Genomic DNA, 27,491 nt, shown 5'->3' on the forward strand with positions numbered 1-27,491 from the left:
TCTCTCTTGTGCCAGTATACCATTGTGCCATACCCTTTGATGCATCTACTCAGGCAATGACACAGGATGAACCTAAGGATTGTGTTGAAGGAGTGTGGCACATTTTGGCTTAAAGTCAAAGATCTTCACAACATAAAGGAGTAAATGCTGTAGCAAGTAACTGCACCATCATTAATCATTGACTCAAATCTGATTCATTTATAACAGTCCTTCACAACAGAAAAAGAAATGCCACTCATCCAAAAGCCACACAAAATATGACTGGTTTCACATTCTCAATGTGTGTGGGAGAAGAGTCTGTGGGGCAAAGTTCGTGGTAGTCTCTGGACTGTTCCATTCCTACCCACAGCTCTGTTACACTCCAATCACAGTCTCTAGCAATTCCATTGAGCCCTGCATCTCCCATGTCCTCCTCTTCATTGCAATATAACTGAAAGTCACAACTCCCCTTTTTTTATGACTGAAAGCAACCTTGCACAATTCACATCCTCCGTGATGGTGTAAATTGAAATCTTCCTTTTCAACCAACCTCAAATAAAACATTCACTCTTCAGCTTGACTCATAAATGCAATATGTACAGCGAGGTCATAATTAATGTTTAACTTTAGTAAACCTTTAGTGTTAGAAAAAAAAACAATTTTTCCTTCTTATTGCTGCAGTGATATCCACTCACCTGTCAGTGAACAGAGAGGAATGTTGTTCTTCCTTATAGTATTCCAACTTTTACTAAGTATTATTTTAACCAAAATTGATGAGAGGGGAAACACAAGCCCCAAAGTGTCAATAAAATCAACATCTATAGAAGACTTCTAATTGAACTGCCTCTTTCAATCAATTAAACTAAAATGACTTATTCCAAGAGTCACAATGTAAGCTGTAAAATTTACAGGAGTTAACATACAGGTGTAAAGAAAACTGATCAAGGCAAAATTCCAGTTTAGGAAGCATAGCCATAGGAATAGGTCATTCCTTTTGAACTTCCGGAACAATATTGATTCCATGATAACAAGAGCAGAACTTCATGTTGCAAAATTACTAAGACACACTTCATCGATCAGTACATGTCAGTAAGAGGAGTCAATATGTTTCCTTGATTCTATCTCCTGGAATGGATGCCTCCTTCTGTAGCTACATGAAAGTTAAGGATAAAATAAAAAGTCCAAGCACAGCGAAGAAATGTGACTCAAGTCATGCCAAAAGCGTAGACTGGTCATCTTTCCTTTGTCTCTAGCACTAAGCTTTCCCCAGTCATGTAATCACCATTTCCTTTACTGTTCTGTTGCAAAGGTAGATCCTGTTTGTCACTGGATGTGCTTCTTCAAAGCATTCCGCTTCTTAGCACTAGTGATTCAACGAATCAGACCAAAAAAATCTTACCCATTGCATAACAGAGAGAGTTTCCTCATGAAGGATATCACAACAGTTAAATTTGGTCAAGCAGGTAACAGGTTGCGACAGTTATTGGCAAAACACCCCAGTAAAATTCCCTGAGAGAATAGGAAGTCAGGTAATTGGTAACACTCTTACATCAGACAGCAGATCTCAGGATCAAGCATTGCTCCATTGACTTACACTCTATAATATCTCCTGATACAATCGGAGTGTTGCATTGTTTTGATGTGCCAATTTATGAAGAAGCCCAATATGTCCTCTCAGATTCATGTGTAACATCCAACTGCGCAATTTAAAGAGCAGAGGAGCTCTCCTCAATGTATCGATTGTTACTTATCTCTCAACTAAGCAAAAAAAAGACTGGTCATTTATCCCTATGCTGTTTGCGAAATTTAACTCCACACGATTTGGATTTTCACATTTCCCTGCATCATAAACATAATGACAATTTAAAAGCGCTTCATTGTCCATTAAGTACTTTGGAACATCTTGAAAAGCATCACTTAATTGCTATTCATTTGCCCATCATCAGTGGAGGAGCTCAGAGACCTGCCATATCATAATGTCACTGGATCGTCATAGAAAGCTCATCATCACAAAGTAAAAGAAATTGATTTTTCTTTTAATCGTCACTACAGTTCTTGAGCGAATCAAAATGGTGGAGCTGCTAGCCAGCAGTGAAAATATTCCTATTTGAAGTACACTACATTAATATCTTGCAATCATTTATATTTTAGCCTGTAACACATTAGAGGTTCCCTTGCAGAATTCCTTCCAAATCTATGAACAACGTCAAATCAGGGTTTAGAGTAGATAAAAAGGAAAATAGGGCCAGCAAGACAAAATACCTTCTGGCCCAAGGTGATTATATTCAAATTTCTTCAGAGCAATGTTTTTGATTCAGAAGATCAAGGATTTACAACTACACAAATGAAGAGAGGAAGCAAGAATATAGGCAATGTGGGAGTGGAAGGAAAGGCACAAAAGGCCAGACGGCCCATGAATATTCAGCAAACTGCATTGATCTTACACTGATTTTAAGGCATCGCTCACTCAGTCCACATTCAGAGCGCTGGGTCAAGCTCTGGTCAAACAAGCACAAGGGAGACATCATATCTCGAAGTAATGCAGAGATGTGGGATGACTGTCTAGCATCAGATGATATAAATAGAAGGGAAAACTGGACATTTTATGCCTCGGAAGTAATTGATTCTTTGGAATTTGTAACTACAGAGGCTGTGGCTGTTGACTCAGTATATTCCTGGTTGTGATAAGCAGATTTTTGGACAACAGGGGAAACCAAAGTTATGGGCATCAGGCTGGAGAATGGAGGTGAAACCATGATCAGATTCATCAAAATCCTTGAAGGGCCAAATGGCCCTCTCTTGCTCCTATTTTTTTTAACGTCCTTGGGATTGCATGCAACAGACAGAACAACACACAATAGGCCCGACATTTAATGCCACGACCATTGTCGAGTCAACAGCAACATCCTGGAGGAGACAGTGGCCAGTCTCACCAGAAGTACATCTGTCCCAGTTACAGAACTGCCAAGGCCACAAGGACGTGTCAGAAGGTGGGTATCCTGCAAAAAATGATTCACCTCCTGACACCACAAAGATTTACCACTATCCATTAGATATACATTAGTGGTGTGATGGAATTCTCTCCACTTACTTGGAAAAGCGCAGCTCTGGCAACACTCGGAGCTGATACCATCTGAAACAAAGCAGCATGCTTGACTGTTCTTTCTACCACCCTAAACATCCATTCCCTCCACCACTTTTGTAAAGTGGCTGCTCTGTGCGCCAACTTACAAACAGGTTGGAGTTACCTGCCTGTGCGACTCCATCTGCACATCCCAAGTCAACAACCTAGTCAAAGCAAGACAAAATACTTGTGTAAGACCCTTGGTTGGAATTCACTTTTGAATACTATGCCAAGCTTTGGTCTACATATTTTAATATTTCGAGGCGTTGCAGCAAGATTAAGGATGATGACTTCCCATTTCAGGATTTATTTAAAAGGAAAGAATGAACAGCTTGGTAACAACATAACAAAGACATATATGGCCTAGATACTACTTGGGAAAGACTTTAAAGTGCCAAAGAATGTAGCAATGTAAACATGGAACACAAAAATGGAATAAATATTATTAGATTAGTTTGCTGTCATATACACCAGCATGCAATGAAATTCCTTGCTCGCGTGAAGCTCACAGAGTAAAGTCATTAATAAGGCCAGCGGAGATATCAAGAAAAATTTAATCTAAAGAGTATTAAGGATATGGAACCCTTTCCACAAGGGATAGTTGAAGGGATTAGAACAGACATTTAATTGCGGGTTAGGTAAGCATGAGGGATAAAGGAATAGAAGGGATAAAAGAAATAAGAAGGAATAGAAGGATGATGCTGCTACGGTTAAGTGAAGAGATTCACGTGCAGTATATGCCTCAAAATCTTAAAATATGTAGACGAAAACTTGGCATAGTATTCAAAGTGAATTCTAACTAAGGGTCTTATGCAAGGATTTTATCTTGCTGGCACTATGTTCCTTTTTATCTACACTAAACCCTGATTTGACATTGTTCATAGATTTGGAAGGAATTCTTCAAAGGAATCTTTAATGTGTTACAGGCTGAAATATAAATTATTGCAAGATACTAATGTACTGTACATTAAATAGGAATATTTTCACTCCTGGCTATTAGCTCCACCATCTTGATTTGCTCAAGAACTGTAGCAACAATTAACAAGTTCGGCCAAGCAGTTCGAAGTACTGTAGTACAAGACAATCCCAATTCCACAACACCTTACAATAATTCTAAGCAGGACAGGCAATTAGTGGCAATCATGTGTGATTGAAATTTCAGTGACAGACTAAAAGCACGTTGCATATGATCCTCAAAGCCACAACTAAAATAAAACATTCATTTCAGTGTAGCGTCAGCCTTTTAGAATTTAAATTCAAATTTAAGTTCAAACAATTTCAGATAGAGCAATTGTTCCTTTTTTCTTATGTAAAGGCCAAAAAGACCATTTTCTTATGTAATGGTCCTGTTGTGACCATTTACACCCTCATTCACCCTCTTCACTACTTGTTCCATTATCATCCCTTTTGTCTCGGATCATTATTCCTTTTGTTTTACGATCTCTCTTGCCATCCCCTAAATCAGACCTTCCTGTTGGTTATCTTCTTTCTGCCCTTCCAACCTCAGAGTAATAGCCATAGAGAGATACAGCACAGAAACAGCTCTTTGGCCCAGAGACAGAAGAGACTTCAGATGCTGGATCTGGAGCAACAAACAACCTGCTGGAAGAACTCAGCAGGTTGAGCAGCATCTGTAGGAGGAAAGGAATTGTCGATGTTTTGGGTCGAAACCCTGCATCAGGACTCAGATCCCAAAACATTGACAATTAAGATAAGATCTCTTTATTAGCCACACGTCCATCAAAACACAGTGAAATGCACTTTTGCGCTAAATGTTCTGGGGGCAGCCCGCAAGTGTCGCCAAGCTTCTGGAGCCAACATAGCATGCCCACGACTTCCTAACCCACGTGTCTTTGGAATGTGGGAGGAAACCAGAATACCCGGAGGAAACCCATGCAGTCATGGGGAGAACATACAAACTCCTTACAGACAGCAGCCAGAATTGAACCCAGGTCGCGGTTACGCAAACCACTACGCTATTGTGCGACCCACAGATGCTTTGGCCCAGAGAGTCCATGCTGACAATCAATGCCCTGTTTAGATTAATTCGACTTTAATCACATTTTTTCTTCAGCCTGCATTCTCATCAACTACCTACAGATTCTACCACTTGCCTACATGAAGGGCAATTTACAGTGGCCAATTAACCTACCAACCCACACGCCTTTGATATGTGAGGGGAAACTGGAGCAGCCGGCAAAACCCACGCAGTCTCAAAGAGAACATGCAGACTCCACATAGACAGCACTGGAGGTGAGGATTGAACCTGAGTCTCTGGAGCTGCGAGGAATCAGCTCCATGAGCTGTGCCATGTCTGACTGTACTTAATTTAAACCTGCAACATCTCTAAGTATTTTCAGTTGTGATGACATGTAATCAACCTGAAACAGTGGAGCTCGACTCAGGCTGGCAACCACCTGCACTCATCTGGCCCACTTGCAGAGGGTCAAGTGATCTTGCTCTCCAGTGTAGAAGTCAGACATCAAGGCACAGCGAGACCTCAGCAGCTACTAAGCAGATAGTGACACAAGAAAGACTGCAGATGCTGGAAATCTGGAGCAACACACAAATTGCTGGAGGAACTCAGCGAGTCAGGCAGCGTCTATGGAGAGAAATGGACAGTCGAGGTTTCAGATCGAGACCCTTCATCAGGAGTGGAAAGAGGGGAGATAGCCAGTATGAAAGGGTGGGGGGGGGGGGCTGCTGGAGCAAGAGCTGGTGGTGAATCCAGGTGAGAGGGGGTTGATAGGCAGATGGGGGAGGCGGAGAGTGGGAATGATGCAAGAAGTTGGGAGGTGAGAGGTGGAAGTGACAAAGGGCTGAAGAAGATGGAATCTGATAGGAGAGGAGACTGGACCATGGAATAAAGGGAAAGAGGTGAGGAGGGGAACCGGAGGAACGTGTGGGTGATGGGCAGATCGAGAGGGTGGGGGGAGGGGAACGAGAAGGGGTGACGAGGCTGGTGGGATAAGGGAAAACAAAGGGGGGGGGGGGGGAGAGGGGAGTGGTTACTGCAAGTTAGAGAAATTGACGTTCATGCTGTCAGGTTGGAGACTACCAAGGCGGAATATGAGGTGCTGTTCCTCCAAGCAGCTGGTTCACTGTTAAGGACTGCTGTGAATGCCACAAGATCTGGTGGAGAGGGGAGTGGGGAGGCAAAAGTCATCCAGAGTGGGTGGGGTGAAGTAGGCCAAAATAACACCTTAAGACCTGCTTCAAGGGACTACAGAGAGACAAGGTGTCAGCCCAGATAAGCAATTTTCCCTTTGAAGAGGGCAGAAGAAATCCTCACTCCTGTGAAAGTGTGCTCCTGTGCAAGTGGCCCTAGTGATTGGAGGCCCTCCAAATTTGGTGGTAGCAATGTCAAAGCACAGATGCCATTTAAGGCACATCAGTGGCCTCTGTGTAGACATGCACCATGTGCAGAAAGGGCCGAGCACCAACATAGAACTACTATCACCAGCACACTAACTTAAGTGTAACTGGCTTTTAGATTAAATTTAATTGCATAACCTACAGGAAATATTGTACCATGTGACAGAATTTTCAGGGTCTTTTTTTGTAGAACCAACTGATGTATTTTTCAGCTGGAAGCGTGGTGACACTTGCGGGCTGCCCCCAGAACACTCTACACAAAAGAGGTATTTCACTGTGTTTCGATGTACATGTGACTAATAAAGATCTCATCTTATTATCAATGCGCAACTATGACCTTGGCAAACCTTGACTGACTTTCCTAACTCCATTACATATTCATAAAGACAGTATGATGCAAGCATTTCTATGTAGGTGGTGGCTTTATACAGCATTAAATGATTTGAAGAGCCAATAAACTAAGTATTTCAGGTTGCTTTTCTCCCTTGCATCTCCTTACAATGAGGTTACCAACAGAGGTAAATAGAAATCTGCCCTTAAACATATACACGTATTAGAAGATGTTGCTCATGAGTCCTTCCATCATGGCATTTTGCAGTCATGGTGACTTTCTTCAGGCCGCATCACAGTTTCTGTAGAAAGGTCTCCAATTCAATCCTGGGCAGAAATGTCCTTTTCTGGGCACCACAGTGGCAAAACGAGTAGAACTGCTGCAATCCTGACCTCCACTGCTATTCTCCCTGTGACTGCATGCTTCAGTTTGTGCAGGTTGGATAATTAGCCACTGTAAATTGCCCTTGGTGCCTAGCTGAGTCATAGAATCTGGGTGTAGTAATATAGAATATAGGGAAGAATAGAATGTGTTTTATGGTTGGTGCAGACTTAGTGTGCTGAATGGTCTAATTCTGTGCTGTATGTCTCTATAACTCAGATTATAAGCCCCTCTGAGTCCTCCATTTACTTTTTTAACCTAGTGCAGGTTCTCATTCACTTTTTTGAGGTATATAGTCCTAAAGTAGCGACAACAGCATTGAACATCATCATGAAATGAAAAGTGAAGTGAGGCATGGCTTACACTTCTTCAAACTATATTGAAACTGATCAAGTTCCTCGTTCACTCTTCACATTATGCCTGCATAATAGGCAGCAAGCTAAATCAAAGCATATGGAATACTTAACTTTCTGTAAAATAATACCAGCAAAGTTTTAACAGAGGTTTTAAAACTGAACAACTTGGTGTAAGGTAACAATGATTACTGACATATAATCAGCTCCAGATATCCCACCTAGCCATCAAACAACTTCTGACAAAAGGTTTTCTAAACATGCTTTGTACTCCCTCAAATCCACAATCTAAAATTAAAATCTTTAAACCAGTGATGGACTGTGTTTGACATATGGCACTTTACAGATTATAAAACGATCAAGAGTCCTATGCACATTGAAATCATACCCTGCAAGGCCTTGATTTGAAAGGATTTGCCACCACTTTGTGGAGAAATATGGTACCATTTATTTCTAACCTTACTCTTGCGAAGCTAAGTCTCCTCGCTAGCACTGAGCATCACCAGTAAGTCATGTTTTTGTATCACTCGTGATGTTTTTGTCACACATGTTTATGAATACAATTTCAAAGACATCCCCATTGGGACAATTTCCTTTAACCAAACTCAACGTAATTGTGTCCCAAGAAACAAAGCAGAACAGGTTGCACTCGCCTTCCATAACAGAATGCAACAGTTTCATTCTGATGCATATGCAGCTATATCCTGAGATATACAACAATTAGGTCAGGCAGCACAACGACTATTTGGTTAATTTTCACTGCAATTTTAAAGAGATGAATATTAATTCTGTCATTCATATTAAAGTACTACCCAAAATCACAATACTTAGAAATTCTGGATTGAGCAAACACAGACACCTGGATATGTCACAATGACCACAGGCCCTTGCCTACTGTGGCAGAAATACAAAGGACACCTGGCCTGTCAAAGGTTTAAGATTCAACTAAAGTGGGCAGAAGATGGAGGTGGCACAAGTCTACTTCCTTATGCCAAAACAGGCAACAAGTAGGAGCCAGTCTTGGAAAAGTAGCTACCTTTAAGAAATGTAACACCCCTGCCAGGTACAATGAAAGGCATGCTGCTTACCAATCACTCAGTAGCTACTTCATTTATGCAGGAGTCCTCGTTGCTGCCAATCACTCAACTGTAGACCTCACAATCTACCTCGTTATGACCTTGCACCTTATTGTCTGCCTGCACTGCACTCTCTATAACTGTAACACTTTCTTCTGCATTCTGTTATTCCTTTCCCTTGTACTACCTCAACGCACTGTTGCATTGAAATGATCTGTATGCATGGCATGCAAAACAAAGTTTTTCACTGTACCTCAGTACATGTGACAATAATAAACCCATTTACCAATTTAAAGAGTGAACTGACTAACAGATAGTTTGCTTATTGTGCAATCTGTGTAAATGGAACTTGCATTTGTGCAAATAAACTTACCTTCCAAGTAACCTCACAATGCTGCCCATTCTTCAGCAGTTCTCTTGGGATCAAAGATGACTTGTTCTCATTCCAGTTCTGTGGGTTCTGAGGTGCTTGATAAGACCAGTGTCAGAACCATAGATTCTTCCACTGATGAAGCAGGAGGTGCCCAAGGGGTGAGTGGATAGTTTGTGAGGCCACGTGCTCCTTTGATTGTTTACGTTGGGCTTATGTGTACTCCTGAAACAAAGACTTGACTCTGAACACGTGCAAACAGACAGACAGACACACACACTGAAGGAAGCAATAGGTTGACATGATTGTCAGTCACCAGAGGTCACTTTGACAACACCAACTCCCTCCACCCCACCATTGATAAATCAACATTGAGCTATCCTTCAGCAGCAGGCTGCCTCCAGGTAGCACATGCTAATTGTCTGTGAACTGTGATATCATGCCATGACCCCAAGTTCACTTCCACATCACCAGAGAGCCAGAAAGTTGAGTAAATCGCTGAAGGGTTAATCCAAAAAGTTATTGACTCTGGGATCTAAAGCATTAACACACTTTATAGACCACTTCTAAAACAAACTTTAAAAGTAAACACTAGTTTTATAATTCTGGATGAACAGTAATGCTCCTCTTAACTTCTCAAAGTCCAGCGGTGAACTTACTATTAGATATTTTGCTTACATAGCGCACTGTGTAAATGGAACTTTCACATTAAGAAGCTGCAGACAGTTGGCCAGTAAAATAGATCATAGAATCAGAGTCATAGTGAGATATAGGACAAAAACAGGCCCTTTGGTCCACCAAGTTTGTGCAAACCATTACACAAATCCTACATTAATCTCATGTTTTATTCTCCGCAGGTTCTCAACAACACTCCCTCAGACTCTACCACTCACCTACATAACAGAGACAATTTGCAGTGACCAATTAACCTACCAACTCACACATCTTTGGGATGTGGGAGGAAACTGGAACAGCCAGAGGATCAAGATTCATTTAGACTGCAAGACAGTGAACATTTCATTAAAAATAACTTATTTTATGATCATCAAAATTCTCCTAATTGTAAACCTCACAACATTGGTAGAATAATTTGAGACTTTTAGAACTTTCATTTGAAACATTTTCAGTCTGTCAAGTGAGCTAAATGCTGTCATTGCTCCACTGGTCTATTTTTCACAGCTTTTTAAAGAAGCAGATCTTGCAAGTCCAAGAACTTCCTAACCATTGCTCTATAAAGGGAAACTGCAGGTTTAAGAGCAAAGCATCAACACCTCTAATGATCATATTTAACCCCAAGAAAGATTCCTTACCTCTCAGTGCTGATACAAGAAACATTACTGCTTTTTGTACCTTGCAAGGTACAACATGGCCAGAAACAGATTAAAGCTTCCAGAGCTCTGGTCCTACCCAACAGTAACTTTTACATTTAACCCTGCCAGCCATATATTTTGCAATACTTTCTACAGAAATTGGCTTGGGCCCCTTTGACCTAGATCAATAATTTTAGTAGCCGAGTTTTCTATATCGAAATGGAGCATAGCCTTTAAATTGATTGAATGTGCATTGTTCTAAGATACTAGTAAAATGAGTAAATGCTGAAAAGATTGAGCACCATAGCTTAATGGATGTATGGAAGAATAAGCTAAATGGATTTTTAAAAAATACATTTCCAATTTACAAATTCCATTTTTGGTACTCAACTTTCAAGAACACCATTAAATGTGTATCTCAGTAGTAGATTCTTCCCCAAAACTGTCAACCTAATGAAAGTATATAAAAGTGGTAGTGATCTCCATCAACTTGTAATGGCAAGAACAGGAGCAGCAATTCCATTCACTGGGTGCTCAATGGCGGTCAACTAAGACACTGAGGAACCAGTAAACCGCAGAGTCATTGTGACAGAAAGAAGAGCTGGTACAGATGCTACCGCAACACAAGAGCAGACTTATGCTGTGGAAACCTCAAGTTCAGTCTCTGTGCAGAATATCATTCAGCATCAAATAAAAAGCTAAGTAAAAAAAAAACCTTTAAAGTGGTGGTAAACACTGGTTATGCTCGTGCCAGGGAAGAAACTTCTAGTATTCCCACTATTTGCCTTCCCTGTTGGCCACCAAAATTACTGTCAACACGAACTTATGCAAAACATCATCTGCATAAATAATACCAATTACTGCCAAGTGATTAATATTATCATCTTAGATTTTCTTGGTGAGCCAGACAGCTGATATTTTATATCAGTGAATAAGACTGCAAATTCTATTTGAACATTGTGACTCCAGGTATTATAAATAAATTTATTTCAAGACTTTATTCCCCCCCCCCCACCCAAGGAAGTTTTCCTTCTTCCTTAATTTTACCTCCTCCATTTAGCTTATTCTTCCACACATCCATTTTAAGCTATGGTGCTCAATCTTTTCAGCATTTACTCATTTTACTAGTATCTCAGAACAATGCACATTCAATTTAAAGGCTATGCTCTGCTCTGGATTTAGCAAAATGGTTATGGCTCCATGGCTGACAGAGATGCCTGTGCTGTCCTGGGTGTACTCTGGAAGGCCCAACCAGGAGGTCCACATTAATAATCCAGAGAAGGGAGATCAGAGCACACCATAACAGTTTGAGAAATTCTGTTCAGTGTTTACAGATTGTCATGGGATTTTTGTTTAGTAAAAGCAGCCAAGAAGCTAGTGGTTTAATCAAAGAAACCACCTGACTTACTTAACAACAGGAGACATGCTACCCCTATCTGTTCCAGCCCATCAGATCAACACATGTAATAAACTCTTAAATTTGCTCTTGCACAACCTTGCAAACCACTTGCCCCACCCCTTCTGCTCATCTCATCTCCCCCTTTACACTCTCAGTCCTGTTGCAGGGTGTCAACCCAAAGTATCCCTTTGCCACCACAGATGTTGTCTGACCTGTTGAGTTAGTCTAGCAATTCATTTTTTTATATGCCAGTAAGGCCTCAGAGAAGGTCCCACACAGAAGACTGGTCCAAAGGGCGAGGGCCCATGGGATCCAGGGCAATTTATCAAACTGGATCCAAAATTGGCTTGACAATAGGAGACAGAGGGAGATGGCAAAGGGCTGTTTTTGTGATGGGATGCCTGTTAACTGATGTTCTTCAAGGATCAGTGCTGGGGACTTTACTGTTCATAATAAATGTGAATGATTTGGATACGGATGCAAGAGGCACGATCACTAAGTTTGTAGATGACACGAAGATTGGTGGAGTTTTGGATAGTGTGGAGCGTAGTCTCAGGCTATGGAGTGATATCAACGTGTTGGTGAAATAGACTGAAAAATGGCAGATGGAATTCAATCCAGATAAACGTGAAGTGATTCATTTTGGGAGTACTAATGAGGCCAGGACATATATCACGAATGGTAGGGTCTTGGGGAACATTGACGAACAGTGGGACCTTGGAGTACAAGTCCAGAGATCTTTGAAAGTGACACCGCAAGTCAATAATGTAGTAAGGAAGGCATCTGTGATACTGGCCTTCATCAGTTGGGCAATGAATACTAAAGCAGGGAGGTTGTGCTCCAACTTTATAAAACTTCGGTTAGTCATCAACTGGGGTACTGCATGCAATTCTGGGAGCCACGTTAGTGTAGCGGTTAGCGTGACGCTATTACAGTGCCAGTGACCCAGGTTCAATTCCCACTGCTGTCTGTAAGGAGTTTGTACATTTTCCCCGTGTCTGCATGGGTTTCCCCCGGGTGCTCCGGTTTCCTCCCACGTTCCAAAGATGTACAAGTTAGGAGCTGTGGGCGTGCTATGTTGGCGCCGGAAGAGCGGCAACACTTGCAGGCTGCCCGCAACACATTCTCGGGAATGCAAAAAGATGCATTTCACTGTGTGTTTAGATGTTTATGTGGCAAATAAATAAACACAACGACACATTATAGTAAGGAAGTGATAGCACTGCAGAGGGTGCAGAGGAGATTCACCACGATATTGCCTGCGATGGAGCACTTCAGTTACGACGAGAGATTGGACAAGCTAGGTCTATTCATCCTGGAGTGGAGGAGGTTAAGAGGGAACATGATTGAAATATATCAAGCTGTGAGAGGTATAGATAGGGTGGACTACAGGAAACTTTTCTCCATATCAGTGATAAGCAAAGCAAGAGGACATACATTTAGTATAAGGGAGAAGAGACTCGGAGGGGATGTGAGGGGTCCTTTTCCACCCAGAGAGTGATGAGTTCTTGGAATGCACTGGCGGAGAGAGTGGTTGAAGTGGGGTCGCTGACGGCATTTCAGAAGCTTGAGATGAACACTTGAAATGCTTAGTCATAGAAGAGTATGGGCCAAGTGCTGGGACGTGGAATTTGTTCAGATGGGCACCCACTGGTGGATACGGTGGGCCAAATAGCCTTTTTCCATGCTGTATGTCTCTATAAGAATTACAAGAATTCAGTATGTTAAACGTGGAAACAATACAGAAGTTGGCATCTCAATTCATGAATTGGACAGCTCAATTTATTTAAGCAAGCAGTTCTGAAGGGACTCAACTTTTTTTTAAAATGTGTTAATGGCCAGGTAATTTGAATTTCTATTTTATGCAAATGTCCACAGTACAGAATTTACAACAGGATTTAAACAGGCTTTGCATTATTTAATTCACCCAGCAGCTTTTGCTGCAGAAGGGAATTAAAATAAGGAAGGTGCAGTCTGGCAGTGGGTCAAAATCTATAAGTGGGTTTGGCAAAGAAGGACTAGCTTATCAGCAGATCAATCACGATCGAAACCACTGGGTTTCAGTATCTGGTGCTTTACAAATACTTCCTGCATGAAGTCAGACCGATTTTACAGAGGAAGTTACTGACTGCCTGAAGCATTAACAGGTGGTTAGCTCAGGAATTCACTGCGTCACAAAGGTAGAACAGGTGAAGGAGGAGGAACAGGTGGATTACTGCAGCCAGGAGAGAGGTACTCGAAAACAAAAAGGAGCAGCAATGCAGGCATATAACAGCAGTTACAAACACTCTATTCAGCGTTTAACAGGGAAGCTAATATAAAAATAACCAAGTAAAACTTCATAATTTATACTGTTCTGAGCAGAATTGCTTCTTCAATGAATGCAAGTATGAAAATTTTGCTGTTATACAGCCAACTCTCTGAATTCACCATAGTTGCATTAAGACCTGTACTGTTTACTCAAAAATAGATCAAGTGACAACAAACACATATTTACGGGATTAATATACCCAGTAATTTATCTTTTTGTAAAGTAGTTGTATTTACATTTTGCTGCATCATGTGACTTTGAGATTTACAATTGAATTAGCAACATGATCTTCTCTTGCATGTTATGGTCATTTTGTCCTTCAGTACTTTATGTGGAAACTGGCAAGTAAATAGAACGATGTAGCTCGGTGACAGGTTCATTGCGTAAACCTCTGCCCTACACAAAGGATCAATTGCAGGTCTGCAAGGGCAAAAGGTACTGACATTTGATTCATGGCTTTCTCTTACTCCTGGAAGCAGAAAAGTGGAAGGCTGACAAGCAAGACAAAGAAAGATCAAGGCTAAAGAAACAGTCATAGAATAAACACAGCAGAACACTCAAGCAACTTTCAGCATTCGAAACCCAAATATTCTGTTTGTAAATGTGACCTGCAATTCCTGCCGATTTTACCATAAATAACTGATATAGGTTTTGCAATCTCACGCTCAACAAAACAGAGATATATAAAAGGATACACCTGAAGCTTCACTGAAATTATACCAAGTATGAGAGAGACTGAAAGCCAGCTTGAAACAGAGGACTTTTTTTTCTTTTAGTACATACTTCGGGGGTGGGGAGGTGGAGGGGATATTGAAAAGCTTTCAAGGTGAAATGAAGAAGATCAGTTTTGCGGACTAACAAAATGATAACAGGGAAGCGGCTCAGGATTTGTTGCTGTTTGCTCGTTGCTGTAATGTGATTTAATTCTGACCCACAATATTACCACATACCTTTACACACCACACCTTTCTTTCAACCTCCTATTAAATCTTAAATGCTGGTAAGATCTCTGCTTCAAGCACTCCCTGCAACAATATTCCACAGCCTTATAATCTCCTGTGAAAAATAAGTTTTCCATCTAAATCTTATTTCCTCATCTTCTTGTTCCAGACCACCCCCCACCAACCATTTGAAACACTACTACCACTGTTAGATCATTGGAACATTTTAATCACAAGTGGCTATCAGGACAGAAACCATAACACCACTGAAAAGGATAGAAGTTAAGTGAACAGGGATAAAGAGAAATTGGATTAAAACCAAAGAACTCCAGTAAAAATAAATAACCAACATACAGACAAATGGGTTCCCTTTCTAAAATGGCAATTTCTGCCATTTCAAAATGGTAAGACATTTCAGCTGAAAAGTCATCAACCCAGAATGTTTCTACATAGATTCTCCTTGACTGAGTATTTTGCCATTTTGTCTTTTTCTTTCAGATTTCCACTATCTACACAGCTTTGAAGTACAGATTTTACATTTAAACATGATTCAGCTTATAGTGTTTAAAAAGAATTCAAAACCCACTCAATCAGAATGAATAGTAGAAACAAAAGTAACACCCAAACATACATTGCTGCTTTATAAATGTTTTACTACTTTGGCTCCACCCCTGACTCTCTAATTAAGCTACTGCAGAGGTTACAGGAGTAAAATTGCACCATTCAGTACAAAGGAAGCACTTATCTGGTACAACTGCATTCCATACAACCAAATTCTTCTTCTGACAGACGCACAAGTGTTTATTCAAAACCCTCCAAGGCAATTTTTAAAAATCTTTCCTGCATTCTCATTCAAAATAAGCAGATTTGGGATTAAAGTGATTTCATCGGCTTTTTCAGGCCTTGGCAGTTTTATGATTTAGAATGCTTACTTAAAAACTTGACAGTAATTGAATAAAATGGTTCAGCCACTGCCAAGGTCCTGCCCTCTTCAACAACATTCAAACTGAATTTCTGTAACACTAAGTCGATGGTTGTAGCCAAAAGGTTATTTCCATGTTTTTCCATTCCTAAAGAGAATTCAGATTTCTTCATTAGCAAAACATGATTGGATATAAGAAATGGAAAACATGGACAGCTGGCAGATAATTGTGATGCATTTGTTTTAAAAATTACATACTTGTCCTCTTCCAATCTCTTTCTCATCTTTGTTTCATGTCAAGCTGAGATCTCACATTACTGGTTGACAGTTGGTGAGCAGAACATTCTTTATACATGAGCCAGGAGTAAGTCACCCATCCAGAGTCAATCTATTCCTCACCAAACATCCACATGAATGTGCTTTTTGTGGGTTCACTGTATTCACGTTCTAACCAAACCTGTGCTTGCACTTCTCTTATTCTGCACTGATGATGCCAAGGTCATGTAGCATCCAAATGCTGGCAGACCTTAAAATGAACTCCACGAGTACCAAGTAGAGATTAACCCCAGTAGACTTCTACTTTTAAACCACTCTGGACTGTCCACTGACTGTCTAAACCAGTTATGGGTTATGTCTCAAGTCTAAGCCGTCGGTTAGGATGTTTGAGGACGTTCTGATTCTAAACCAAAGTGCATCTTTTCTTTATGACTTTTCAATCATGTTGCAGCCTCAATGGTCAAATGATTAAATGTTCCATGTACAAATAGTGAGGAACCACCAGGATTTTCTGAAACCATCAAAAAAGGATGAAGTAAATTCACTTAATGAAAAACAGCAGGATTGCAAGTTTAGGTCAAACAGAGATGTTCCAATTGACCTCAACGAGCTTCTTGTGACACTGTGCTCAGCCCTCACTTGCACAATCATTGCTTGTTTACCAATTCAATTTTGAAATCAAGAGCAGTTAAATTCATTCTCATGGTGGGTTATTTGGTCAAAACACCCCCTTATCTGGAACAGGAGCATACACACATCAGTGTGGTTCCTACGAGCACTGGTCAGAGATGCAATGTCTGTAGGACACTGAAGTTAAATTCAATCCATCTCTGGCAACAGCCAAAGGAGGGTAGCTAGAAAATAAAACATTAGAAGTAACTAAAAAAAATGCACAAGAGTGTCATACTGGCATTGAGAAAACATGCAGGAATGAAAATATGGACCAAGCATTAAAAAGTTTTATTAAAAGTTAAATCCAACCTGTATCCGTTGAACATACTTCCACTGAATTATTAAGTATGCCATTATTATTAGTCTGTTTCATATCATTAATTCAATTCTCTGTGGCAGAATCATCTTCCTGATATCTGGAACAACCTTCCTCCCTCAAACTATACCTTAAACAAACAACTCGATCACTTATTTCATTGAAGTTTGCATGAGTCTACTGCATACAAATTGTCTGCATTTAATTTTGTGAAAGGTTATGAAACGTGGCACATAATTGCATTTCTTTTTTTTAAAACTACTGGATTTGCAGAACAACCCTTCAATTTATCTATAAACACTTTTTTATTGCATGTATACCATGAATAGATATGGTTTAGAAAGATGTCCAGAGATTACCGTATTTTGCTTTAAAAGAAAGGGAGCTGGAAAAAATTCCAGCCTGGACATGTTGCTTCAATTGGAAAATACTTGTGCTTTTTTTCCCCCTTTACAAATTAACTTTGATGCTGGGGTATTATGGGATTATTTGGCTTCGGCTTTGCAGGAGATACCTGGATCTTATTTAAGCATGGTAGTTATGAATCACTAAATAGTTTGCTCCATCTCTCTGGAGCAGATTCAATGAATTTTACCATCACCCCTGATGGTTTCTTGCATAAAACACTTTGTTGTTGCAAATGTTAATATGGCTTGTTAATCCAAACAAGTGTTTAAATGTAACATCAGCTAATATGAATATGTCCAAATTCAGTAAACCCTGACCAATAATAAAACCACTCATTATAAAGCCTTTCATGACCCTGAGACAGTTTAACCATAATAGTTCCAACAATCCCATAACTAATGCTGAGTACATTATTTATTTCAATATCCAAACCCCTGGTATTGACTTCAATGTTTTTATAAAATACAACAGTACATTTTGAAGGAAATAATATTCCACATTCCTCCAGTAAGAGGGTGATAAAGTTCATACAGTTTCAACCATTCAGCTGAAACAGAATAACAGGAAAAACATCCTATAATGCAGGAAAATACTAAGAACACCACAAGGACACAGGATCTCTTTGTTCACAATGACGTTCACTCCCAAGAAGCTTCCTGTAATTTCCCACTGAATATTTCTGTATATTAAAAAACAACTGGTATTTGTAACCTGTAAATTTTGAGGACTTTTAAATTCAGTTTTCATAATAATGGGGACCACCATGACAACATGTCATCCATGATCAGTATGTGAGCAGATGGGTCAAGGGCAAGAGGTTCATTCAAATGCAGCTTTTGAACAGGCTCATGGATGTTATGCCAAAGTGCCGTTGGATGAATCGCTGGCAGATTTCCTTCACTGTGCTTCCCCAAAAGGAAAGTGTGGCTTCCATTCCATAACAAAAGTGAACCAAGATCAGGGACTAAGCACTTCTTTTCTGCATATATCAAAGAACAACACAGGCTGAAGCATGTTTAAATAATTCAATAAATACCAGAAAGAACTGATCTTCCAATCAGTCATCACTGGAAACTCCTCTGTGCTATAGCCTTGGGGTGCAATTCCATAGAAAAGAAACCATATTACTTCACTCAAATGGAAAATATATCAGTGCACTATTGGTATGCCACCTTTCAGGGGCACAGTGTTAAACTCACTAATGTGTTGACCAAGCTCCTCAATGAATGAGTTGGAGAGTGTTTGAGACTTACAGTTAAAACCATGTTTGTTTACTAGTCAACACAGTTAACAGACAATGCTCTTCACCTCAGGAGGGCAAAAATTGAGAATATATGCACCCTGGTGTCTTTTGCACACTTCCTCCAATCACACAAGCATGCACAAGGAAGTGTATCCATCACATTCACAGTCCTACAGGTAAAAGCAATGATTACAAGAGAATACTTCTGAGGCAACATTCACAAACAGGTTGATAGGAATTTTTAGGTGTGATTAAGTCAAGGGTGATAGGCAAGTTATTTAATTCTTTCTTTTGGATATATTTTAAACCATTTTTATGTTCTCCAAGCTTTCCCACCACCTCCTGTTAGTTTTTGTTTGATGTCATTTCACAAGACATGTATATACTTTTGGGAACATTTATAATGCATCAAGTTGAACCATGAACCTTTTAAGAACAAAAAGCCTCACCAAAATGAAGAATATCAGTCCAATTTAGTACATTCTCCAGGGAAGAGTGTAGTGATCCAGGTTTGGTCTTATTTCGCGGTTTATTTAAAGTTACAACCATGATTATTTTTGTGTGCAAATCATTTTAATATTTATAATTTTCCAGCTATCTACATCAGGTATTTATTTTGGATTGTTTCCTTTCATTCTGTCCAAATCTTCTGGTAGCTAAAAAAAGGAAATTATGGTACAGAGGAAGTCATGCACCAAGAAAGACCAAGATCCAAAACTTTGTGGACTTTTATTGAATAACATTGGAATAGCTGAAACTTCTCTTTCAAAAACTTTTCTTCTCACTGTGTCACACAAGAGTGCACAAATATAACCTCGATATCTCTGACAACGAGTCATTGACAGCTGCCCCTGGGTTTTGTGGGATAAGCCTACTATGCATTCTGCTCAGTGTGCAATAAGCAAAGCACAGTGAGGCAGGTCAAGGCTTAAGACTCCTTGTCTAGCTGCCTCTGTAATTCTTTAACCTCATTCATCACTGGGGAGTTTACTTTGCTTCTATAATACCCATTAAGTACAGAAAGTGATAGGGTAGGTATAGGGTGAGGAGGAGGGAGGGGTGAAGGCTGGGTGTTGGTGATCTAGAATGAGTTAAGGTCTATACAGCCAGTGGTCAAAGTTCTTACTGGAGAGAAGACATTGTAGTTGATTGCTCCAACTCCTGATAACTTAGCTCAACTCACACAGACTGAATGGATTTTAATTGACAAAGGTGGAAAAGAAAATCATATGCCACACATTTCAGAGCATCAAGGATCAGAGAATCGGGTATATTAATGATCTGTAGCAGTCAGGAAAATAAACATCAAACAGCAGGAAATAAAGATAATATTTTCAGCTTTTGCAAAGCATTCTCTCTCAAGAGAAAGACAAAGCAGCAAATAGTAACATACGCACCCATCTGTATGTCCATTAAAAAGGCTGCACTGCTCTGATTAACTCCTCTCTTTTCAATTGAGATAATCAAATTTTCACTTGAAAAAGCTTGACGTGATTGCTATATTCTAAATTAGGCATGATGATAAACAGAAGAAATCTATCAAAGAGATGTTCTTGAACATAAGAGAACAGCTTCAGTTTCTTACTGGGAGCTCTCTCTCATGCCACTGTGAAGGGAGGTACCAAGCAGAGCTGGTAACACACTTTGTCAGAGAAAGAGGGGACAACTGTAGCAAGTGCCAGGCTAATTCTTGGTAGCCCACCAGAATGGCTTCCAGCCTGGCCTCACAGCTGCAGTCTATTGGTAGGTCAAGCTTTAGAAGAGAAGAGGCATCGATATGCAAAAAAAAACCTCCCTTAACCTCACACTGGCTGTAATAAAGGCACCAGCTGAAACAGCGTGGCTCCAGATTACACCATTTAAAATTCTGGTGAATTTAAATTACCCACATTGTGCCTTTACTAATAATTTTATTTCGAAAACAACCAAATAATAGGATTAAGTTCAACAATAAATAAGAACAATTATTTTCAGTTTTAAAAAAAGCATGAACAGAAAAAAAAGAGCAGAAAGAACAAAATAATTCTCTCAAATGCTTAATTATATAAGCCAAAATTAACATTGGACAATGAGTTCTGTGTATTCCACCTTATCTAGTTCTGTTACAGGGAATATTTTAAAACTACTAAAGTTTTTCACCCCAAGTTTTGTTCTCGTAATTCCAATGCAAGGAAAAAAAAACACTGACATGATTCTGGAAATTCAGAAGGCTACAATTAGCTGCAAGCTAAACATTTGAAATTTCATTTCAAAGAGTAAAGCACTGCAAGATGTTCGAGGAATAAAATCAGGGGCAAAACACTTTAGAGACTTAGCAAAGAACTGCTCAAACTACAGTTTTGAGATCAGACACAAATGTGGAATCGTAAACAGTCCCCCTCAGCCAGTCAAGTAATCCCAGATGAGATAAGTGAACATGATTATGTCACTATTATAAATGACCTCTGGATAACCTTGTAGCTACAGTTGTACTGGTGGAAAGGATAAAAAGTGAAACATAGCAAACATGGCATATTGGAACTCCAATTATTTCCAACATTCTCTACAAAAACAATGCCCTTAAAAAGAACTAAAATCCTCCTACTTTTTACTTAAACGTCATTATTATTATATCCCTCCTGATTTCTCTAATTTTCCCCAGGGCTACAATCCTCCAGGGGTTCTGCATTTCTCCAACTTTGGTTTCTTGTATGATCCATTCACCTCCTCCCCCTTCCTACAAATCTCATCGCCCTCCTTCAACCTGAAACATTAACCCTGTTTCTCTTTCCATAGATGCTGCCTAACCTATTGAGCATTTCCAGCATTCTGTTTTTATTTCAGATTTCCATTCTCTCAGATGAACATTACATGTCACTCTCTTAATAGGCAGCAAGGAAGTCACTACCAGTATCCTGGTCAATATTTATCCTTCACTTAACATCACCAAAATAAAACAGATCAGTATCCATTGTTCCACGTGATCTTACTGTACAAAACTGGCTGATATGTAACTACAGTACTTCACTGACTATGAAGTACCTTGTGATGCAAAAGGTGCAACGTAAATGTTCGCCTCTTTCATAAAGTTAAGAATTTGAAGAGTAATCCAACTTAAGGGCACTAGGAAATCTTGATGAACTGAGAGACCTTCAGTTCTGGGGGGAGATTGGATAGGCTGGGCTTATTTTCCCTGGACTGAAGGAAGCTGAAGGGGTGGCCTGATGGAAGCATGTAAGATTATGAGAGGCATAGATAGGGTAGATAGTAAAAATCTGTTCCCATGATCAAAAACAAGAAGGCATTGGTTTAAAGTTAAAGGAAAGAGTTTTTAAAGGGGATCTGAGAGGTTTTTGCTTTACACAGAGCTTCATCGATATCTGGAATGTACTGTCAGAGAAGGTGGTGGGATCAGATACAATTATTGTGTTTAAGAGGTACTTAGATGGGCACTTGAATAGGCAAGGAATAGACAGATATGGTCTTAATGCAGGCAAATGGAAGTAGTGTAGATGGGCAAAGAGGCTGGCATGAATCCATGGGTTAAAGGGCCTGTTTCTGTGTTGTACAACTCTATGACACTATGACAAGTTTTGAAGTCATAATAGAATTCACTGGGATTAATGGAGTGAAACATGTGGCTCACAAGGCTGTAGGGGAATAATCTGGAACATTGAGGCATAATCTGAAAATCAGGGTTCAGCCATCAAAGAATGAAATGCGATAGAACTTTTTAAAAACACATAGGGAAGTGGCAATTGTGAATTCACTTCAGTAAATGTGGTTGCTGGAACTGAGCATTGACAGATATCCGTTGGGCAAAAACAAAGCGTATGGAACATTAAATAGTAAATGGCAAGGTGCTACAGAAGCAGCCATAATCCAAATGAATAGCAGATCAGGGGCTAAATGATCTACTTGTACCGCTCAGTCTCCTTGTATCGGCAGTCACACAACGCATAAGTGGTACATTTAATGTATAATGGACCAGAACAATGCAAAATTATTTTCTTATTTGGATAGCTGTTCCTGAATCATAGATGTGATCTAACGTAACTGAGAAGATCTATAGCCTCAGCATTTAAATAATACTGGCAACTGAACTACTCAGTAATTTAAATAAGTGACATGTGTGATCATTACCACACAAAATGAAACTCCTCAACTTCTTAAAGAAAGAGGTGTGTAATTACAAAGAATAAAACAAAAATCAGGCTTTTCACGTCATTAAGGTGGCCACCTTAATGATTATAAGCTAACTAATCACAAATTACGGTAAAAGGATTTTATATACAATGATATTCTCAGCCATTTAATATAGTATGATCTCCATTGTCAATAATGGGCATTACATCACCTTGGGATAATCTCCATTCTGCAGGCAGGCATCTGAGGCCCAACTCACACAAACACTTTAAGCCATGATGAATTTGCAGAAATACACAGAAATTTCTTCTGACCGGGATTCTCTATCCCAGAGAGTTTGTGGAGGCTAGCTCATTAGAAGTATTTAAAGTGGAGATAGATTTCTGAAAGATTGTGGGATTGAGAGCTATGGGGAGCCGTCTCATAGGAGTTGAGGCCTGGGATAGATCAGTCATGATCATATTAAATGGCGGGGCAGGTTTGAAGAGCTAGATGGTATACTCCTATTCCTATTTTCTTGCAATTCAGCAGACACAGCCATATAAAGAGTGGCATGAAACATGTATAAAATAAACGTGCCCTGATAGGACTCTGTCACTCAAATATAATAAGTGGAACATACCAATCACTGCTTTCTCTTTGAAGGTTATGAAATGCCTGCAATCTGACAGCCATCGTTAAAGATACACTTTCTGTGGAACCAGAATGTTCATGATGTATATGATCAGCACCTCACCATGATTAAAATTCTTTACTTGTCCAATTGCCAGCATGGACTGACCTTGTAAAACTGCACAACTATTGAACCATTGGCAAAGAGAATTCAAATGTTGATGTCAAATCTGTTCTCAGTAATCTCCTCTGAATCTTTAACAACCTAGCCTTGTTTATTCAGATGACATAATGTGAGAATAATCCATAATAATTACATTACTTCTACTTAAACTCCAGCTAGTCCCAGTGTAATCTATAGTTCAAGTATTCCCTAAAACAACATGTTTCAATACAGTTCCAGTTATACATGTCAATATGATAAATTACATTCACCATGCCTGTAAACGGATCTCATGTGAACATAACTATACTGGTTTGATTCTTTTGGGGGGGGGGGGGGTAACAGAGGTATAGGAACTGATAACTCCATTATTGGCTAACACCCACTTTTTTTAAAAATTCAGGATCATATTGAACAACAACAGGCATAATCAGAGTACACAGAGAACTCAGTGATCACTATAACACCCACCACTGAAGGAAAATCATTTTTAAAAAATGGGGAAGATAATTGATTTTATTTAAACCATTCAACATACTAAACAACAGAAATTGCTTATATTACACATGGTGAAGGGCACAGGCTCATTTAAACAATACACAGAAAGCACAAATTCTTTGACTTTATGGTCAGTTGTCAGAAACAGCCTTGAAACACAACTGTTAATGATTTTCTGAACATAATGAGTTCTGTATTTCTCTTTTTCCCACCCACTCCCTTGTCCCTTGTCCCCTGGACCCAAGGTCATGTTACTCCTGGAGCCAAGTGGGTGGGCAGGGAGTGGCTCCTAAATGTCTGCTCTTGCCAAGCTTGAGCCCAACCATTACTTGCGCTGAATTCAGATGATGGCATTTATTTACAAAAGGAGAAACATTCAGGTAAGAGTACACATTGTTTCATGTATTATGATATAGACACAACACTGAAACTGCAAGTTTGTAATCCATTCCCACAAGGCAGAATGAATTATGTTGTCAGTCACACGCACAAAACAGAATCAAAATCTGATTAACCACCTTCAAGCAACAGCAGATGCTGCATTTCAAAATGAAGACCACTCTGACACCAATAAAAAAAGGCCAAAAAGGTTTCCTTTGTTAGAATTCATTTTCTTCTCAAATAGGGAAATACATAAAGAAAAAGAAAAAGTAAAAAAGTTTTAAACCCCATTGAACTAAGGACAATAGAAAGATGATTTGTTATAACAGGAGGCACAAGGCTATGACTTGGACAAGAGTAGCGAGTAAAACTAAAGTGACAGTTCTCAGGCGCCTGTTGTTTGAAGCCAGCTTTAGTAAAGGGATGCAAAGATGACCAGATAATGAGATCAAGAACCACTGTTCTATGTTGCAGTATTTATAACAAATACGCCGACAATCTGCTCCTCTATGAACCTGGGAGGTAATTTCATTAATTCTGCCAACTATAGTATACAAGCAGGTGCGAGGTTGTCATTAACGGCAGAGTCAGGATAACAGTTGGAAATGGCTTACAGTCCTACTTCACTGTTTACCAACGTTAGCCCACTCGAATAAACCTGGGCATCTTCCAAGTGCTGTATAAACTTGTAACACTGCACATTTCCCCAGTAGACCAATGAATGCTATCTCTCTACACAAACACCATTAAGTTTGCGTCGCTGGCTCGCCAAAAATAGGAGCTCCGAAGATGAGCTTGCCTCGTCACTAAGCACCAGACTGGTGGACTGTTTTGCACTTTGAATAAGTACACAGACAGGGGGGAAAAATAAACTCAAAAACCTACCATAAAATTTAAGCGTTTAAGTGATAACTACGTGTGCAAAGATAACGATAACCTCTGGAGCCACCGGCACTGTGCCTCTTATACTAGGGACCTCCAAGACCAGGCTCGGCTCACTTCCCCAGCTCCAGTCACTTTCATACCTTGTTTGACGGTCTTCAGGCGGATCGGATCTTTACTGTTCCTGACCACACTGCGCACATCATATAGAGGGAGCCCAGACACATGCACTCCATCGACTTCCAGTAAGAGTTCGCCTTCCCTTAGCTCCCCGCTGCCGCAGACGATCTGATGATTTCCTTCCCTCAGATAAGAAAACTCGCCATTCTCAGCTCCACCTGAGATCAGAACATTCAGCTCCTCCACTTGGCTCTTGCCCACCGCGCTCTCATGCACTTTAGTTGTCCAATGGTTTTTTTTTCTGCACCACTTTAGACATGGTGCTTGCAGCCAGTCTCAATACAGTGAAAGCCAACAGGTGATAAACGGTTCATAGATTCACTCCCCCTTCAAATACACTTGGGCTTGTTCTTTTGGCTTTGACTGCCAACCAGCCCCTCGTAATCCAGTATATCAACTCCTACAAAAGGCACGATCCAGAGTTCCTGCCGGAGAAACTATAGCTTCACATTTTCAAAGGCACTGTAAACATTTGCTCCTGGCTCCGACTGCAGCCTCCACGATCCAGGATTTCCCAACAGGAGGAAAACAAATAAAAGAGAAGGGTGTGTTCCCAGTGTTTGAAGCTCAAATTTCCCAATTTTAGGAGCTTCTGCACTTTCTCCCGATGCGGGCGACGGTGCGGCTGCTTTAATCCGCCACACACTCAGTTTCAGACTTTCTTCTCAGGATCCTGCTGAATTCCTGCAACTCTGCTCCAGCTCCCAGCAGCGGCCAACGGCGCATGCGCCGACCAACCCTCTCCTCGCCGTCTCTCCCTGGGCCCTAAAGCCCGCCGTTCCGGTAGACGTCTCAGCAGTGTCTATCAGCTCCGCAGTGTCACGACTGGGCTGAAGTGCGATTTTCATCCCAGTTAAAGAAGTCAGAACACAACAAAAAGGGATTTTTTAAAAAACCTTGTTAAACAGGTTTAACAAACGGCCTGCCATTTGGAGATAGAGTTTTATCCATTTAGAAACACATTTATTCTAAGAAGCTCTGGGACATACGCACTTAGCACTGAGACCAGAATCGTTCAAATGAGGGACAATATAGGAGCGTTAGGAACCCTACCTGACTGAAGTAATAATCCACAGATGTATGGAATGATCCAGAAATATGAATGATCCAGAAACTGAAATCAGATTTTACCATGGCAGGTGGCAAATCTAAAATAATTAGTAAATCTAAAAGAGATAGTAGTAAAGGTGGCCAAGAAACTACTGAATTATTATTATAACGATCCTTTTCACGAATGTCCTTCACAAAAGATCCATGCTTGCCAGTCTGATTTATTTGGGACTCGGGTATGCAGAAATAAGGTTAACTCCCCACAGAAATGGCAGATTCACTGCTGCCTTCTCAAGGGCAATTAGGCATGGCTCATGAACACTGGTCTTGCCAGCAATGTCACTATTACCTAAATGAACCTCATGAAATACCAGAAGAACCCGTTTGGACAATGGCTGTCCTAGGGCAGAGCCACATTATCATTTAGGGTAAGAGCTAAATGACAAATGATTTGCGAAGCTGGCTCTCTAGGATATGATGTGAAATTGTTCATTTCATCATTCACTAGTTTCCCCCACTACCTTTCTCCCTTGATCTCATGTCCCATCACTTCTCTTGTAAAGATGGTGAATCATTTTTGAGATGTATATATCCAGAATCTACTCAATAGGGCTAATGTCTTCTTTCCATGCTGTAACCATTCAGTGATTCTATGATTCTATGAGCATTTCCTTAAGCTCCATAAAAATGTAATTCATGCTTGAGTTTGTTCATAGTATGTTTGTGAGCTATTCCTTTGTGGGTGCATCAAAAGCAAGGACCAATCCTTTCTCAATCCTATATCTACACACAAGGGGCTGGAAAATGCCTAAG

General features: G+C 40.1%; 1 protein-coding gene across 1 annotated transcript in view; it reads right to left on the bottom strand.

Moving 5' to 3' along the window:
* Positions 1 to 26,354, bottom strand: part of magi1b (membrane associated guanylate kinase, WW and PDZ domain containing 1b) — a 344,503-nt gene extending 318,149 nt beyond the window's left edge. The window contains exons 1-2 of the mRNA XM_052017630.1: positions 26,273 to 26,354; positions 25,592 to 25,903 (exon numbers count right to left, since the gene is read on the bottom strand). Coding sequence (XP_051873590.1) covers positions 25,592 to 25,903; positions 26,273 to 26,354 — 394 coding nt within the window. The remainder of the gene's footprint in view (positions 1 to 25,591; positions 25,904 to 26,272) is intronic.
* Positions 26,355 to 27,491: the final 1,137 nt, after the last annotated feature.

This window comes from Pristis pectinata, chromosome 6, assembly GCF_009764475.1.
Source record: "Pristis pectinata isolate sPriPec2 chromosome 6, sPriPec2.1.pri, whole genome shotgun sequence".
NCBI classification, from domain to species: Eukaryota; Metazoa; Chordata; class Chondrichthyes; order Rhinopristiformes; family Pristidae; genus Pristis; species Pristis pectinata.